Below are 19,457 nucleotides of genomic sequence, written 5' to 3' on the forward strand. Positions count from 1 at the left end.
AGCCCAGTGATATTTTCTGAAACACTAGTTCTTAATGTCGCTTTATCACACAAATGAAGCATCGAACAGGGGACCTGATAAAGCCCACCGTCCAGCGACATTATCCAGCGTGACTCGGCTGGGGATTGATGTTGGATAGGCTTGGTTGTCGGCAAGCGCTGGGTAGGGAGAGGCTAGCCGAGAACATGGAGAGGGGTAGAGGTTAGAGCGGGCAGAAACACCAGGGGGAGTGGGGGAGGGAATGTGTTCACGCAGCACACAGGCAGAGCATGAGTCACTTGACTGAGCAGCGTCGCTGCGTACAAGGCAAAATCAGGTAGTCCGGTGTTTAAAATTCCACTCCAGAATCTTAATTGGTACTTTACTGGACATCTGTATATAAATGTTTTGTTACAACTTAAACCTACAGACGTAATATTATTGGGTAATTCATTGTATTATACAAGTTCATCTTTTTACTTTGGTATAATGTTTTAACATTAAATAGTAAAGTAAATCGGCTAGCGTATTTTTAATCTTTGCCCAGGAATTCCCAGTGGTCCAATATTTACGTGAACCATACTGTACCACTTTTGCCGTGAGGTAGTAAACAAGTCCCGGAAATGTTTATGTGTAGCGGTCTCCCGACCTTTAAACAGAGGCTGGGGAATATAACACTTGCCGATCCGGGTCACACACACTCAGCAACTCGACACAGCGTTTGGTGAAATAAGTAAAGACAAAGTTTAACACGGTTTTTAATACGGCGTCACTGATTGCGCTAAAATTAAATTGGCGCAATTTTTGTTTCCCACATGTGACCATTTATAATTTACTGTAAGCATGGATAATAAAGTTTAACCTCTTGACATGATAGACGATTCTTTATTTTTTATTGTACGAATGCTAGAATCGTTTTTTTCCTGTATCTGCGGCCTGCTTCTACAAAAGACAAGCTATCTGTAAGTAAATCTAGAATTTTTATTTTGTCAATCAAACAATGTACTTTGCGATTCATATTCGGTTTGAAGTATCACTACGGCCTTTCTTTTTAGAAGACTTTGACCACAGAATCGTGTGTAACCGCACACACTGCACTTACTTTGTTACGGACACTGACGAAGCAGATACTGTGGCTAACACCACGAGACTGGCAGCAGCTTGTGTGCCGCACGTGTGTATGGCGGCGTGTGGCGCGCTCGTAGGCCGTGCGACAAACTGTGCGCGGCACGCGGAAAAATAAAAACAATTTAATATTTTTCTTTAAAATTTATTATTTTTATTTTTTCACCCGTGTTTAGTGAAAACTGCAGATGCAAAGTCCGCACAAAGGCGGGCCGTCTATACTGTGCGTGCTTGCCGACCTATTAGAACACAGGCGGTGTTTTATGCCTTTTGACCTTGGTCACATCGAAACATTGCGGTTATGCAACAACGCGGGTAAAAGTTATGTCCCCCGACAACCGCGTTAAATAGGGAGTGTACTTTATTGCATTCTGGTCACGCAATGAAAAATAATTTTCTGGATTTTCAATTGCCGGATGATACATGCAAGAGATTGCTTTTTTTAATCTTATTTCAAAATAATTCTCCAATAAAATCTTCATAAAGCAAAATACAAAACATAACCTTTTTTTATTTATTTTTTCTCTAATAAGATTTGTGTCATTTATTCAAATTTTTGTCAGGTCAAAGTATGAAAAATATTTTTTCCAAACTTTTTTTAAAGCTTAGTATTCACTAATGGTCTACAGTCTGGAGCCGCTGGTAGAAAACGATTGATAGTGTCAGTGGATCAGCTACAGTTGTCATAACTGTATTACTCAACTGTCACGAATGTGGAGTAGAAAGTGCCCACTGAGCCAGGCCCAGAAGCAGGAGCTGTGCTGCGAGTGTTTGGACGCCCGAGCACAGAGGAGCGAGGGAGCGTGTGCCGTGCGCGCAGGCCCAGCTGGACCTGCCGCAGGCCCAGCAGGCGGCCCTGGCGGAGGCCGACCTGGCCAGCGCCCGGGGCCTGGCGGACGCCGTGGCCGCGGGCGCCGCCCTCCTCGCCGCCGCGGGCGCCCAGGTCCACCCGGCCCTCGAGCGCATGGCCGCCGTCCGCGAGCAGCGCCGCCGCCTCGACAAGTGGAGGGCCAAGTTCTCCCAGACCGTGTCGCGCCACCTCAACAACCTCTTCATCCACCTGGTGCGCACACACACCCCTTGACCGGTAACACCTCGTGCTCTCTCCCGACGAGGCCGTGCATTGCATTCGCTCATTGTGTAGGCAAGCAGCAAGGCAAGACAGTAGTGATGGGTTTGAACCCTGACTTCATTGAATCCTTATCGACTTTGAATTCAAAAGCGTACCTCGAATCAACGCCTCCGTTTCAAAATCTAGAAGTCGGGGATAAGAAATAAAATAATAAACTTGAAATAAAAAAATCTTGATCTAAAATGTTAAAAAAAATTTTTTAACTGTTACTGTTACCTAATGGAAAGTATTACTAACAGCCAATACTAGGAGACTAAATTTTTATAAAAATTATAGAAACTTTAAAATTTGCAGGTTTGTTTACATAAAAATTTAAATACCCAATAACTTAATAATTTAGTTTCACACTGTACCAAATGAAAGACAAATATGTTTTCAACAAACATAATAAACGCCCAAATAGGACATACATATTGCAAGATTACAGACAAAAATTTAATTGCTAATTCATATGAAAAAAACAACTACCTGTTACTCATGCATAAAGTTTTTTTTAATCTATATATTACTATGCCAAAAACTAAATACAGTACTTCTTTAGATCACATTATTTTTGTTGTAGAAATGAAGACGGCATAAAATTTAAGCATTTCATTTCTCCTCTCTAGTGAACCCCACCTGCCTCTCTTTGTGCCACTTAAATCAGCGGCGGCTGGACCGCAGTGGCGAAATTTGCTTTTACTCACTACATAATTATATTAATTTTTGAGCCATAGCCCGACCATGACCATTCCGTATCACGATCACAACATGACTACCTCCAACCACGAAGGAGGGAGATGGTCACGTGTCACCCACAACCAATCACATATAAGCTTAAGACCCAATTTCAAAAATCAGCCAATCATAGCATAATTTACAATAAATTAAATAACTCTGCATACACATAAGTAGGGGCTTTCCGTTCTCTGTCTTTCCAATTTTGATGATACATTAACAGCATTTCAAACTTCCTACTGGTTTTTGAGAAATTACAGTTTATAGGTTATTATAATAGGTACACTCTGTAGTGATCATCTGTCACCATGTTGTGCCTTATTTCCAGAGACAAGACATTTTCCACGAGAGATTGGCGTGATTGTTGTCGCTGCCTTACTATTTACTTGATGCTAGCTGCAACTTGATCTGTTGTCTTCGTTAGGAATATAGCATGCCCGAAACTTTTAAAAAAGATGGAAATATAATGTCGGTACGTAACGGCTGGGGCCAAGATTTTTTCTGACCTAGTTGATTTCCACTTAAAGTGGAATGGAGAGAGAGAATGTTCTGCCTGTAGGCTGCCTTTGCGAGGAACAGATATTTCAGCGAATGTTTAAAAAATTTTAACTAATGTGTGTGTGTGTGTGTGTGTGTTTGGAGCACCATTTGTAAACAGATACAACTATGCCAGGGGTGCCCACATGGGGGAGTAACGACCAGACTGTGTCATTAAAATTTCAGGGGGGGGGGGGGGGGGGGTTAAAAGACGAGAAAAATGTATATATTATTTACATAATTATAGCTTCTTATGTGAAAATACATTTCTGGTGCTTTGATAATTGAAAGGGATTTTGTAAATCAAATTGGCAACCCCGAACTTTCCTCAACAAAAGCAGTTTGGCATCTGTCGGTTCAGGATGGAAATATTACCTGATATGACCAAAATTATTATTAGAAATCAGTTTTAATTAATGCAAAATGTGATAAAATATAATACTAAAAAAGTATAATACAGTGAACTCTCGATATCTCGGACTAAAAGGGGTGAGAGGTGGTCCGAGTAACCGTTTGTCCGAGATACCGAAGGGAAATAAAGGGAGAGAAGACAGCCATGTGTTTTAACAAACGGGACAGACTGTACTGTTAGTACACATGGCACGCGGGAAGTGGCAACACAGCAAGTTATATCAGGGCTACGGTTGACTGTGGTATTACATTGCATCTTAAATACAAAAAACTTAAGGGACGTGGTGATAAGATAAGCCTGTGTTATATGCTGAATAATGAATCCAGTGTTTGCCTACTGCGGAGACTCGTGTTGTTTACGGAATGGTCTAGGGGAGGAGATGAAAGAGAGAGACGGAGAGATGCGAGGTCAGCTGTCTGTTTCTTAACGTCTCTTACGGAATGGAGGGGGCGGACGGAAAACGTGGGAGATAATGATACAAAATATTTACCGATAACAAATACGTACCGATAAAGGTTTTTATGAGCGTATGTAATATAAATTTATAACTGTGAAAATAAACATTAATTATCACTGTAACATGTTCTGATTTTACATCGTTTAGTCAGAGTCTGAGTAAAACACACTTTCGCGGCTGTCACTGTAAGAGCATGAAGGGGAGAGTAAATCAGCTGGCCTAGCTTCTGCAGATTCTGTTGACTTCGAAGGCTTGAAAAAGCTGTCAATCTTCTTCTGGACGGTCTTGTGTTGCTGCTTACTGATTACTAATTCCCGTGCTGCTCGGAAATGTCTGTAATATGTCTGAAGGTCAGCATCTGAAGTTGAATCAACAATGTTGATAAGAGTATCCAGGGCTTGTCTAGCACTGGAAAGGTCCTGCTTTGATAGCGGCCCTAATTCATCCTCTTCGTCTGTGTCTTGCTGCGTGGTAGTAGGAGACAAAACATATTGAGCTATCTCTTCCTCAGTCTGAAACTGATAACCAAGATCTCCTTCATCAGCATCCAACCATTCAGTGACGTCTTCTTTTGTGACACCTGTTTCGCCTCCAGCCATTAGTGTGCGCTGATAGTCACTGGCTTCAAACCCTAGAAAATCTGGCTCTATGGCATCGTCAAAGAGCAGTTTATTCCACCCATTTGCAAGTGTAGATGTCTTGATGTCCTTCCATGCAGAAGCCCAGTTGAAAATTGCAGACCTAATGCTGTAATTTCGAATGTTCTGCAGTGTTCTCATTCCTAGAGTATCATCCTCTTTGTCCTCTGGTTCTTCCAACACCACCATCACTTCGTCTAAAAATTTTTTTTTGTATATTCTCTTGCATGCTAAAATTATTCCCTGGTCCATGGGTTGGATAAGAGATGTGGTGTTAGGAGGCAATGCCAAGCATTTAATTTTTCCATCCTGGCTACACATCTTCTCCGTATCGGGATGGGATGGTGCATTGTCAACAATTAGCAAAGCCTTGACATCTTCTGGATTAATGCCTAAAACTTCCGTCTGAAACTTCTTTACTTCAGGCACAAACTGTTTATGAAACCAGTCACCTGTAATTGACTGTGTAAACCAAGCATTTTTTGAGCTGGTATAGTGAACTGGCAGATCAGTCATTATATCCTTTAGCTTTCGAGGTCGGCGTGATTTTCCCACGACAACCGACTTAAGACGATGACTGCCGTCAGCATTGGCGCACAGTAGAGCAGACAGCCTCTCTTTACTCAGTTTACGCCCAGGCGCAGTGCCCTCATGTTTATAAGCTTGTGTATTTTCAGGCAGCGAACGCCAAAATAGGCCCGTCTCATCCGCATTTTAAAGCTGCGCCTTTGTCAGTCCTTCATCGTCAATTAAAGTGCAAAGCCGTTTTCTGAATGGCTCGACACTCGCAGTGTCTGCACTCAAAGCTTCTCCGAACATCCTTTTATTAACGATGCCGTGTCTGTGTCGGAAACGCCACAACCATCCGTCACTTGCTTTGAACTGAATGTTCATGTGTTTAGCCAACTTGTCGGCAGCTGCTTGTAGCTCAACACCACGAATTAATTGCTACACCACTGGATCTTTGCTGTACGTACCATCTGTGTACAGCTTCTTCCAAGTTTGTATCGCCTGGCAACTTTAAACGTTTTCTGCTAGCAACAGTTTCTTCAGCATCACACTTCACAGCAAACACCTTCAACTTTTCCTTTTGTTTTTTTATATCCGAAACAGTTTGTTTAGCAATCCCAAATTCTACGCACAAACTAGCCACAGATGCACCAGACTCTAGCCTTTCAATCAATTTTAACTTTTGCGCGATACTTAAAGATACACATTTTCGTTTAGGCGCCAATATAATGTGCAAAGAATTAACTGAACATAAACAAAAAAGATACTGCTACGTGTCGATTTATTTTTTCTAACTACCCATTAGTTCACAAGTGCATCAATAACTGGCATTGTTACCGCCGGCGTGACGAGCTCGTACTAATAACAATAGCCACCTCGGCGCGCCGCGCACCGTGCACCGTTGCCACGTCTCCCGATCCACCCACCACGCACTGTTGCCAAGTCTCTCGCACCTCGCGCCAGCAAATACCCACGTATGACGCGCACCTCACTTTTGCAGATGTCCGAGTTATCCGAAGTCCGGGATATCGAAGTCCGAGATATCGAGAGTTCACTGTATTATAAAATAATTGAGTAAATCATAGAGAAAATGGCATAAAAAATTTTAGGGGGGGGGGGAGGTGCATCATTAGGTAAGGGGGGGTGAGTCATAGTGTTTGGGGAGGGGGGGGGGGCACCTCTGACTATGCCATTGTTGTGTCGGCGAGCTGCATAAGCATAAGCCAGGAAGCACGAGCATGTGCGCGGTTGTCTCAGGGCAATGACGCGGGCGACGCCCTGGGGTTCCACTCCCAGGAGCTGACCCTCCCGCGCCACACGTCGGTCCACCGGGAGCTCCAGCCCTACGCGGAGCTGATGCGCTGGTGCAAGGCGATGGACTACAAGGCCTACACCGCCCTCTCCCGCGTCTACACCTCGTCCCTGGGCAAGCTGTACGAGCGGGAGGTCCGGCGCTTCTTCGAGCTGGCCCGGCAGCAAGTGTCCGGCTCCAGGGACAGGCGAGGTGAGTATCGTCCACCGTGTTGGGTTCCATCGATTTCAGTGCTATCAAAGGGTTCAAAGTCTAATGGTTTTGGAATTGAAGCTGATTGATTCTTCCTCTAAAGCGTAGTCTTCAATTTTTGTATCTGTCCTTTTTATTTCCACAGGGGCATCTAACTTGATTAATTCCAGGCTCTCAGACCCTTCTCTTTCATGCTATATCAGCAATGGAAACCGATTATTTAAAAAAAAACTACACTCTCTGTCCCCAAACTGCATCACTGATGCCACTTCTAACCACTGTTGAGATTGATCAGGCAGGTTAACCCTTTGGAATGTGTGAAAAAATGAAGAGTGAGAGTGAGAATAAGAGAGATAGCAAGTGAGAGTGTGATAGAGAGCATGCAAGAGAGTGTGACAGATAATGGGAGAGAGAGAGTAACAGAGCACGTGATAGAGAGAGTGTGTGAAGAGCACTGTAAAAAGTGAGCAAGAACATGAGAGAAAGAGAGAACATAATAGAGAGGTAGAAATAGAGAGAATAAGATGGAGCCAGTGAGAGAGAGAGAAAGAGCACTAAAGAGAGTGATGACAAAAGAGAGAGGGATTAAATATAGAAGGATAACAATAGAAAGAGCACAAGAGAGAGAGAGCCTAATAGAGAGAATTAACAATAGAGAGAGAGCATGAGAGAATGAGAGTAAAAGCAAGAAAGTCAGAGAGGGAGCTATGAGGAGAGAGATAGCAAAATGAAGAGAGTAAGTGAAATTTAGAGATTAAGAGAGTTAGTGAGCGAGAATGTTAGAAAGTATGAGAGAGTGTGAGCAAGAAAGCACAAGTGAGAGAAAGATATAGCAAAAGAGATAGCACCTGAGAAAGAGTGCAGAAGAGAGCAGGATAGCCAGTGAGCATATGAAAGCACAAAATAGAGCATGTGATAGATATAGAGTTGAACCGAGAGAGATCACGAGAGAGTGTATTAGAAAGAGCAGGAGAGAGAAAAACACCTAAAGAGAGCATGCAAGAGAAAGTGCAACAGAGCACGCAATAGAAAGTGCAAGGGAAGAGAACAATAAAAAGCAAATGAAATCACAAGAGAGGGAGAGTTCAAGAGAGAACCAGAATGACAGAGAAAGAGAGATATAGAGAGAATAATAGTTAAAGAGAGTGAGATAGAGATGCAAGAGATAGGTAGTGAGAGAAATAGTGTGAGAGTATGAAAGAGCATGTGAGAGATCAAACAAGAGAGAGCACAAGAAAAAGAGTGATTGAGAGCATAATAGAGGGTGTGCATGAGGGAGAATAAGATAAAGAAGAAGAGAGAGAGAGGGATGAGGGAAAGAGAAAATGAGGTAAAGGGAGGAGGGAGAAATGGAAGGCAGGAAAGAGTGAGACTATGAGAAAGAGATGGCATGAGTGAGAGGGAGTGAGCAAGAGAGCATAAGCAAGAGAGAGAGGGGGAGAGGGTGCAAGCAAAAGAAAGAGTGAAAGAGAAATTGCACAAGAATTAGAGAGCATTTGTGTGAGAAAGAGAGAGAGTGAGAGAGCAAGAGATAGAGAGCAGGAAAGAGTGAGATGGTGCAAGATAGAGGAAGTGTGAGAGATAACACGAATACTAGAGTGAGAGAGCACGAGCATGAGAGAGAGAGTTTGTGAGTGAGCATGAGCAATAGAGGAGAACACAAGCAAGAGGGAGAGCATAAGTGAGAGAAAGAGAGAGAGCAAGATGAGAGCTAATGGAGTTTTTCAGATGGTCCCTCCCACTTAATTCCTCTCCTCTTCCTTGTGGCCGCTAGCAAAGGCAACTTCTTCTCCATCCCCTTCCCCATCTCCTATCATCATCCCTGACTCCCTCCACCTATAATTTATTACAGCATTCTTTACTTCTTTATACATTTGCTTTATACAACTTCTGTGCTGTGGTGGTAAAACTTAATTAATTTTTTAACTCCATGCTGGTGTAAAAAAGGCTGTATAATCATACGAGCTGACTAAAGTTAAACTGGAAAAACTATCATAAATGCCATATAAATGTTCTATGGTTTCTACAGTCATAATGTTTGTACATTTCAAAACACTTTTAATGCTCATAAACTAAAAGAAACACATTTCAATGGCCATCCATTTTTTTTACCAGTTCAATAAGATGTTAAGTTGTGGAACTACTTCTATTGAAATGCCTTTCTGCCAGAGTACAGGGTGTAAACTAAGTTTTTGCAAATCTCAATTTTTTTTTTTAAATATTAATCAAAATTTGAGTAAAATATCATTCACAAATTTCAAAAATTATTCAAGTCAGTTTAAACCATGTTTTACATGTTTCACAGGAGTACAAGAAAATTTATGCTTGCACTATACAGTACACAGATTACCTATTTTTACATATAAAAGGCATGTATGTACCAGGTTGCAGAAAATAAACTGAAACTTCAGAATAAATCTTCTTTGCTTCTTACATGTTACACTTGTTTCGTTAAAATTACCTATTTGTGAATGAGCATTACTATTTGTAACTACTGGTAATGAATAATTAAAAAATACATATGTATTCAGTTTGAAATGTCAAATTGATTAACAGATTATTTTTTATTTTTTCATTTAAAATTTTTTTAGTAGTCGTAGACTGTAGGTAGTGTTGAACTGCAGGCAGTGACTTGTGCGCAGTGAGGACCAGCGGCTCGAACCAGGACCTGGCGGGCAAGCAGAAGACCCCCGGCCAGGGCAAGGCCCCGCCCGCCCCCGCCCTGCTGGGGGAGGAGCGCGAGCAGTGGGGGGAGGCGGACCCCGCCGAGAGGCAGCGCTTCGACGAGGTGTTGGAGCGGGCGCTGGCGGAGCTGGAGCCGGTGTGCCTGGCCGAGCAGGACTTCTGCGTCGGCTTCTTCCAGCTGGACGTGCGCGGCCCCGGCGGCAAGGTGCTCCGAGTGCCCGGTGTCGTAGTCACGGTCTCACTCTCTCTCTCTCTCTCTCTTCCTCTTTATCTCATGCACACCCTCCATCATGCTCCCGATCACTCTTTCATACTCTCACGCTATTTCTCTCGCTACCTATCTCTCTTTTCTCTGTCATTCTGGCTCTCTCTCGTACTCGCCCTCTCTCTCGTGATTACATTTGCTTTTTATTGTTCTGTTCCCTTGCACTGTCTTTTGCGTGCTCTGTTGCACTTTTCTCTTGCATGCTTCATTTAGGGGATGGGAAAGTTTTTTTAAATATTTTATTTATTATTTATCAACATTTGTTAAATGCCTATGAACAGTTGTGAAAAACTAAATGGTAGGCACAAACAAGGAAAATAAGAGACAATTACATTACAATCAAACAACACAAAATGAACAAATACTAATAACACAACTAAAAAAAAACCACCACGACAAATAATAGTACAGGAAAAATATTTAACTACGACAAAAAGTTCTAAGATATTAAAACAAATGTTATAAATATAGAAGGAAAAAAAAAACATAAAATTGTATAAAGTAATTAAACTTAAAGGATAGGCAGATATAATTTTTTTAATTGTAATATATATAATTTTCTAATATTTGTTCGAAAGGCAGACCGTGATATTCCTGTTATTTTGGTCCAAGACCAATTATAAAACATTTTACTCAGCTTGAGGGCTATCTTCTCCACTGCTTCACGGGCGCCACCACGTGAAATGGGCACGTGGACCCCGGCCAATCCTCTCTCTCAGGGCGTGACGTGACCCATGTGGGACGATTTACCAGCCCTATTGATTCGCTTATGTCGATCTACACCAAACCTGGCCCGCTCTAGGCGTCGGGCACGCCACACTCGTACAAAGGTTGGATTCTCATTACGTAAAATATAACTCACGACTCAGTGAAAATTTAGGTTTAATAACATAACTCACGCCTCCCTACACGTTCTCCATTAAAACAGTAAAAGGCCTGGGCACGGATCAGCTTAGGTAAAGCATGGGCCAACCATGTGGCCATGCGCTATGAGTCTCCTGTGGACTGCGACAAAGAAGCTCGTAACGAGTTATATAAATATTTAATTAAACGTCCCACCGACCGAGAGCGGCCCCGAAGGCTAGAGATTGAAATTATTTAGGAACAAATTATAAAACAGAAATACTTGATCAGATGCACAAAGATTGCGGCCCCCGGGGTGCTGACGCGTCTACTCTCGATGGCTGTTGAAGAGGAACTGGCGACGCTACCCTCGCAATGGCGCACTTCCGCCGTACGAAAACCGTTATGTTAATTAGTGATCCCGTGCCCCGGCGAAAGTGAAGATAATTACAAAACACATTATTTAATTACAAAACACAATACTCTTAGTTAAAAACCATTAACACTTCTGTAATTATTTAATGAGAGACTTAAAAGAATCACAACTGAGGTCAAGTTCCGGTCCGTGCAGATTCGTCCGCGCAACGTCTGTAAAACTAGAATATATTATAAAATTAAGTAAAAGAGCACGTTGGCTTGAACATAAAAACACTGGGGCTAAAAATAAAAGGTTACAATAATTAATTAGGTACATAATTAGGGGCCGTCGCACTGCTTCTACAGCGCCCTCATGAGGGAGGTCCTGGCGCGCAATTCGTAACAAACACACGTTCGCGGTGAAATGCCGGGAGGGAGCGGAGCCTGTCCAGGCTCAGGGCGAAGCCCCGGCCGACGTCAAGCTTAAATAAAACTGTAGATTTGATTTAGATAGAAAACAAACATCCAAACTTATTTTTATATCTAGAAATCATTTTGCAAAGCTTGAGGTTAAACACTATTTTTTCTTTTGTCCATCCAGAGCTTCCAAAGATGTAGACAGTAATTTTCTTCTTATTTTGAACATTTGGGTACAAAATATTCATTAATAAGTACTGAAATTCTGTTTTAATGTTTTCAGGGTGGCCACCAAACCGGGAAAACGGGAAAAACCGGGAATATGTCGGGAATTTGAAAGGGCCCGGGTAAAACCGGGAAACTGTCTGGAATTTTATTTCTTTCCTGGGCAAATGCTGCGGTGTAAATGCGCACAACTTATATAAGACGTACATCGCGGCGTCTGATAATCACGCGGCAAATCTGTACAGTGTCATGTTGGCAGCGACTGTAGTGTTCCCAGGCGTGTCATGTTTCTTCTTTCCTCATAGACGCAATACGTCACTAAGAGGCGGAGGGGGAGGGGGAATATGAACCGCACTACGGCGTGCAACACGGGGTGTTGTTCTAATTTGTTCTGTTCAGTACAAGTCTTCGAGCGGTTTTAGTCTTACGCTGTGCAGTTTGTTAGGAAGCTATTGCGGCAATGTCTACTAGGTATTCCTGTCGTTATGAGTCTTGAGGTTCCATGGGCTACTGAGGATGCGAAAGACAGAACTTGTGCGAGATGCAAGATATGCAATAAAAGTTTCAAGATCGATACGATGGGTAGGGGAGCATTTACAAGCCATGCCAAATCTAAGAATTACGATAGAGTTATAAATAACCAATCAAGAAACCTGCAAGTTACAGAATTTTGTTTCCACTCAACCTGCTCAGGATGAAGCCCATGCTTCCTGTAACAAAGTTTTATTAGTACTTTAATTTATACTAGTAGCTTCCAACGGTTTAGCGGTGTTATAAACTACGACGTCTTGTAATCCATCGCTTATCAATAAACTGTCAAATATGTCCAGTAATTAACGACACTGCACGTTTTTTTTTTGAAAATTCGCAGCGTGTTGAGGCCGGCCGATAAACCTTCCGCATTAACTTAGCTTTAACGTCGGTAATGCTATGTTCACTTAAAATTTGTAAAATAATAATACTAAACATATAATTATTATGTACACCAGAACCCCGATTTCACGAACACCGGATTTAACGAAGCAGTGATTTTACGAGTACATTCTCGGGAACCGTAAAAAAATTGGAAATTTTGACCAAAATGTGAAAAACAGAAAAAAATATTTTTAAAAAAAAACGCAATGAAAGATCATATATACCGAATAAAAGCATGTTAGACCTCCTGCGGTCACCAGCAAAGCATAAACACGACCCAATGCGTGGTGCAACTGCTACATCGCTTCGTTATTGCTCGCGCGAGAGGCGGGACGTGGAATGTTAGAAGAAAGGAAGGGGGAAATGCGGGGGATGACAGACAGCAGCCAGTGTGTTTCCTGCGTGGGGAATAAGTGGCGTAGCTCCTTTTTTTATGCTGTGTGAAGCGACCTTTTTCCATCAACTCACGGGAAAAGATAATTGCTTGAGCTGTCAAAATAAACATCGCTGCGACAGTTAAAACAAGACGCGGGCGAGCATCCGGTAGGTCGATGTGTGTATCTACTCGAAAAACATTTCTCAATTCATGACACTAATAAGATTCCTTATAACTTACACGTATAGCCTGATGTTTTCAGCCTGATCCATGCAAGTTCTTTAGCCACGTTTTGAATGAAAACAACCACCAGCCGGCCAGTGTTGTGCCCTGTTTAATACGCACAAAATATACCAAATATATTTGGTTTAAAAAAAAAAAAAAAAAAGAACCTCAGGGAACTTAGGGCAAAAAAAGTCAAAATAATGAGTGATGCCTTAAAACAGACCGCTCTCATAGACTAAGAAATTTTTAAACACAAAAAAGGTTAAAGTTATGTGGCAAATATATATTTAGTAAACTGCCACCTGTTTTTTTAGTTGGGTATGTATCACATTTTGTGCATTTTTGTTTTATATTTAGTACTATACAGTTCCGTGTTTTAAAATGTGTGCTTTGTATCATGTATTACATAAATAAAAACATGTCATTTTGTATATATATTGCAAAACCTGGAAAATCTTGAAAATACCTGGAAAAACCTGGAAAAAACCTGGAATTTTTTTATCACAAATATAGTGGCCACCCTGCGTTTTAATGGGTTGGAAAACAAGATAGGTAGTTCTTAAAAATTTCATGGTGACAGTGACCTTCCTCTTGTTTTGAAAGTCAAGTGTGCAAAATTTAATAAATGCCTGAAGTTGACAGAGACACAAGTGGCAAGCCGTTTCGAACGTGGCAGCCGAACTGAAGGGTCCTATCATAGTGTGGTAATTAAGTGATAATGCGGGATACTCTGAGGTCATCAGTACGAGATTGTGCTTCACGACTGCTGAACAAGCTGCTATTGATAAATGTTAGTGGTGATCACATTGGGCGTAGTGGGTCCTTACTGGGAATTTATTTCATCTTCAAAGTTAAATTACAAATTTCAATGGCTGTTTCTCTTTACCTAAAATGACAGCACTACTGCTTGTATTCTTCTTTAGAGGCTAGAGAGAAGAAATTGTATAAACAACATTTAAATTGTTTAGCTGAAATAGTTAAGTAATTTTTTTGTTGTATATTTTAAAGAATTTTTTAATATCCTAATGAGTCTGTATAGACTGTGTGCTTATGACCAATTTCACTTCAGTGTCTAGGCCTCTTTCAAATTTGGCTTTGATATTCATGCTAGCCCTTGACAGAGGTCTCCACTGTTTTCTGGTTTACTATCCCAGTTTTAAAAATTATTCATATGTTTAGCCAAACTTGTACCTATTTTAATTTAATTTTTGTGGATACAGATCTCTCCTGAATTCTTTTCAGATTATTAAAACCACCCAACTTTTTTTTTAAATTGTTTGTCTTTTGATTTCCTAGTTTTAAATAACAGCATTCAATTTGCATTTAGTAAAGTTGGACGGACAATTGGGACGAATAAAAAATTATTTTCTAACATACATATTTTTGTACTTGCTGCACATTAGTGTTTTTGAAAACAGCACTGTTTTTTTATTAATAATAGTAGCCCAAAGAAAATAGTTATTTTTTTTTATTTTGGCCTTGCACAACAGCTTACATAGGAAGAAAAAAAAAATATCCAGACCAAATGCCACAAAAGTCACAAAAAAAATTAAATACTCTAGTGAACTGGTCACAAAATTGAAGAAAAAGACCCAATCTAAACAGTAATGGTGCTTTAAGTAACAAAAGTGTACATAATTTCCAGCAGCATTTTGCTTACTTGCATTTTCTTTATTACTTCAGTTTATAGTTGCACAGTGTAAATGTGTTAAGCTTTTCTACTTAATTCATGTTCCTCTTATAGTTGTTATTATTTGTGTAACTCACCCTGTAATATGAAAAACATGTAACAAATCTTTATTAAAATTTTCTGAAATAGTTTCAACAAGTACTTATAGACACCCTGCTATGGTCATAACGTTCTGGGCTGTGTCGAACCGCAGAGCAACAGTGTGTGACACGCAGGCGATTCTGGACGGGCCGTCGCCGCCCGGCAGTGACGAGCTCGACGCGACTTCGCCCGTGTCGGTCCTCCCGCTCAAGAAGATGGAGAAGCAGATCAACGGCGAGGTGCGGCGCATGATGGGGGAACTGTTCTCGTGCCTGCGTCCGGAGCTCCTGGCCTTCGTGGCCTTCTATGAGAAGACAGACAGCTTGTGAGTGCTCCTGCAGTCCGGCCAGATGTCCGTGGTACAACCCCTCTCATTGGCCTCTTTCACTAGCCTATACCGTGTCTCGTGCTTAGATTGCAGAACAGAGTAAATGGCGGCCACTAATTGCCAGATTGATACCAACCGGCTTGTTAACATTAATCATATTATTTTGTATACCATCATTAATTATAATAAATTTTGATGTTTTATTACAATTTTATTTTTATTTTTTATAACATCACAAACTAATGTTTGTTCGCAGTATTATTAAATTTGTAATCAAACTGACAAAAAAATAATCCAGTGCTAAACACTGATTATTATTTCACAGTAGGAAATATTTGTGGCAGTCAGTCAACTACACAGGCCTGCATTTTTCGAATTTTTGAAAATTGTTTCACATTTGGTGGCTGAACTTTATATTTTTAAGTGTGCTGAATCCAAATATGACCATGGTTTTTTTCCATCACGTAAGGTTTTCCTACAAAATGCAAATAAAAATTAGGAGAAATAATACAATTTTATAAATGATCAAGAAACTTCACTTTATTTTTATTTATCATAAAATTTATTGTTCATAAATCACTTAGAGCGCTTTTAACACCATTTACTGTATGATATGACCAATTTGTATGTTTATTCGTCTTCATTATGCCTCATTCTCTTCTTTTTGAAGCTCCTTTTATGGCTTTCTCGTTTGTAGACTTTGTCCGGTAAGTCCCTCTTCAGCATCCAACAGTAGTCAGCAATCATAGTAATGTTCCATCGACCTTGATACCTCCTTTCCATTTCTTTCACGTCTTGGTGAAATCTTTCACCCTGTTCCTCACTCACAGCTCCTAGGTTTTGTGGGAAGTAGTCAAGATGGGAATTCAGGAAGTGAAGTTTTAAACTCATCGAACAACCCAGATTTTTCAGTTTAGTCAGCATATTCTCTACAATGAACATGTAGTTAGGGTCCTTATAATTTCCTAGAAACTTGGTTATTACCTCTTTCAAAGAAAGCCAAGCCTCTTTTTCTGTTATATTCATTTTCGTCTCAAACACATCATCTTTCATCAACTTACGAATATCAGGGCCGACAGAAATGCCCTCTTTCAATTTCGCCTCAGACAATCCTGGAAACTTTTCTCCCAAGTATTTGAAACACGGGCCATCTTTTGGCAATGCTTTGACGAATTGCTTCATAATACCCAATTTAATGTGGAGTGGGGGCAGAAGAACTTTCTCTGGTTCGACAAGATTTTCTCTTAACACGTTTTTAACTCCTGGTACTAATGCTTCTCTTCTTGGCCACTCCTTTCTAATCCAATGTGAACTTTTGTCTCTACTGTCCCATTCACATATAAAGCATGGGAATTTTGTGTACCCTCCCTGCTGTCCCAGTAACATAGAGATCACTTTTAAATCTCCACAAATCGTCCACATATGTTCATTATAATTAATCTTTGACAATATCATTTCTAAATTTTCATAACGCTCTTTCAAGTAAACAGAGTGGGCTACTGGTACTGATGCATACTTATTACCATTGTGCAGAAGTACGCCTTTAAAACTTCTCTTTGACGAGTCAAGGAAAAGACGCCATTCATTGCTATTATACTCAATATTAAACATACCCATTAACGCTGTTATATTATGGCAGTAAACCAGTTCCTCATGCTGAGTGAAGAATGGAGTGAAATGTTTTTCACGGTTTCTGTACCAGTAGAAAGAAGTACCTGGAGCTAATAAATTTTTTTCTTTCAGTCGAGAAGATAGCAACTCAGCAGATTCTTTAGATAAACTTAAATCCCTGATCAAATCGTTCAATTCACATTGGGAAAACAGTTGAGGTTCACTTTGAGGTATATAGAATTCTTCATCACCTGAAACAGTGATTTCTTCTTCAGATGTTTCTGGTAGTGATATATCATCTAATGACTTTGGAGCAACGGGTACTGGAATATCTGGACCATGGGGAACAGGACGCATAGCACTCTGAATATTTGGATAAAAAATCTGTTTCTTATTAATCAAATTGTAACCTTGAATATCGCAAGAACAAAAATAGCAATCATCTGAATGATTACGAGGCTCTCTCCAGATCATGGGGATTCCAAATCGAAAAGATTTTTTCTTACCTTGGGTCCACTGACGAAGTTCTTCTACACAAATAGAACACACTTTATGTGGTGCCCACGATTTGTCTTGGTCCCCTAGCTTCATACCAAAATAGGCAAAATACGCTGTTTTCACAAAATCAGTAATATTTCTCTGTTGTTTTTTCACAATAAAACTTCCACAAATATAACAAAACTTATCAGGAGAAACACGACATCCTCTGGAGGTCATTTTATAAATAAATAAATAAGTCAGTGGTCAAAAAAACAAAAAACACACACAAACAAAACCAAGAGCAAATTAGATTTTATACGACTGTAAGACCACGTTAACTGTGTCAACACCAAGGGAACCTTCTTCTTCTACCTTGATAGTTATGGCCTTGGGGGGTACCCGTTCAGCCAGAAATGAGCGTGTCCTTATACGAAGCTTTTTTTTCTTTTATCATATCTTATCAATAAAATCTCTGTACAATTCGTCCATATTCGAATCATTATCATGCCCTAATCAATCAATTTGTAGCTTGTAAATAACACCCATGCCTTACCCGGGACTCGAACCCAGAACCCCTCGCACCGTAAGCCGGTGTGCATCCGACTACGCTACGGAGGTCGGCACACCAAGGGAAGAATGATAGAAGGAAAGTAAGAAGTGCTATGAACGAGAAGGACAGAACATGAAAAATCCTGTTAGAACCTGATTGAACATGTTCTTGGCTGTCTGGCGGCCAAGAACCTCTTCACCCTGGCTGCTCTCATTCCTCTACCGAAAGTCATCTTTATCACCTGCTCTTGAACTTTAATGCTTTTATACCAGAAATCTTTAAAACAATTAAAACTAATTAGACCCCGCAATTATAATTATAAATATACAAAATCAGAAAACATTAGTGTATGCATTTACTCCTGAGGGGAAAATTGTAATATAACAATTGTACGGTAAGTATATTTAGTAAAAAAAACTGTACGTGATGGACTTTTTAAAATATTTTTCCTGAATTGAGCACACTAAAATACTTAAGAATCACCCTTTAAATTCCAAACAATTTTTTCATCGCAGGCCTGTGCTATTAATGACAATGCATTCTATTAAATTATGTGTTATGCTCAAAAGAAACTAAAATCATTAATATTAAATGTTATAATAAAATTGTTGAAATAAGTAAAAACAGCAGTTGAAACCAAATTGGCTTTTTCCAGTTACATCTCCTAAGAAATAAAAAAATCATCAGATTGGGTACTCCTAATGAAATACAGGAAACTCTATTTCCGAAATTGTAATTCCAAATTTTCCTTTGCAAAATACAATGTTTCAGATACAATTTTTTAAAAATGTATTAAATTACATAGTTGTCTCTTAAGCATTTGTTTTCATGGTGTATATCTGGCCACAGAGCACACAGAAACAAGAACAGCACTAATTGTGCATTGGGAAAAGAGTAAATGCACACACTACAGGTATAACACTTAGGAGCGTGCCTAAAGTTAATACTGTATTGGCGGAATGCTTTTTATCACTTTCATAATTCATACCATACATTGAATGTTCTGAAACATAGACACTTGTTAAGGCTAACTACAAATGAGTCAATAAGACTGTCAAACCATTACAATGTCAGGAAATGTAACACATCCACTTGAATAAGACCATGTCAAATTCATAGACCACGTAAAAAATTACAGACTAATAAAATAATTTTATAATGAATTTGTTATATTTTTTTTTAAATACAAGCAAATGTTTTGGGTTGGGAACAATAAAAATTTTAGCGTATCACTATTCACTTCTACTGCCATTTATAGTTAAAAAAATTTGTTTGTATTTGTGTGTTGTACACTTTTTTCTAAGATTATTTTTGAGTACACATTCTCTCACAGTCTTTATGTTCTCAAACAATCCTTCAGTTTTTTTAAATGATGATGGTTCAAAATTCAAGTTTTCA

At 40.0% G+C, this 19,457-nt stretch overlaps 1 protein-coding gene across 1 annotated transcript in view; it reads left to right on the forward strand.

Moving 5' to 3' along the window:
- The window catches only part of LOC134542376 (exocyst complex component 1), a 50,102-nt gene that overhangs the window by 20,204 nt on the left and 10,441 nt on the right, over window positions 1-19,457 (forward strand). The window contains exons 7-10 of the mRNA XM_063386556.1: window positions 1,925-2,167; window positions 6,765-7,011; window positions 9,654-9,901; window positions 15,225-15,415. Of these exons, the coding sequence (XP_063242626.1) occupies window positions 1,925-2,167; window positions 6,765-7,011; window positions 9,654-9,901; window positions 15,225-15,415 (929 nt within the window). The remainder of the gene's footprint in view (window positions 1-1,924; window positions 2,168-6,764; window positions 7,012-9,653; window positions 9,902-15,224; window positions 15,416-19,457) is intronic.

Source organism: Bacillus rossius (genome assembly GCF_032445375.1).
Source record: "Bacillus rossius redtenbacheri isolate Brsri chromosome 4 unlocalized genomic scaffold, Brsri_v3 Brsri_v3_scf4_2, whole genome shotgun sequence".
In the NCBI taxonomy this organism is placed as follows: Eukaryota; Metazoa; Arthropoda; class Insecta; order Phasmatodea; family Bacillidae; genus Bacillus; species Bacillus rossius.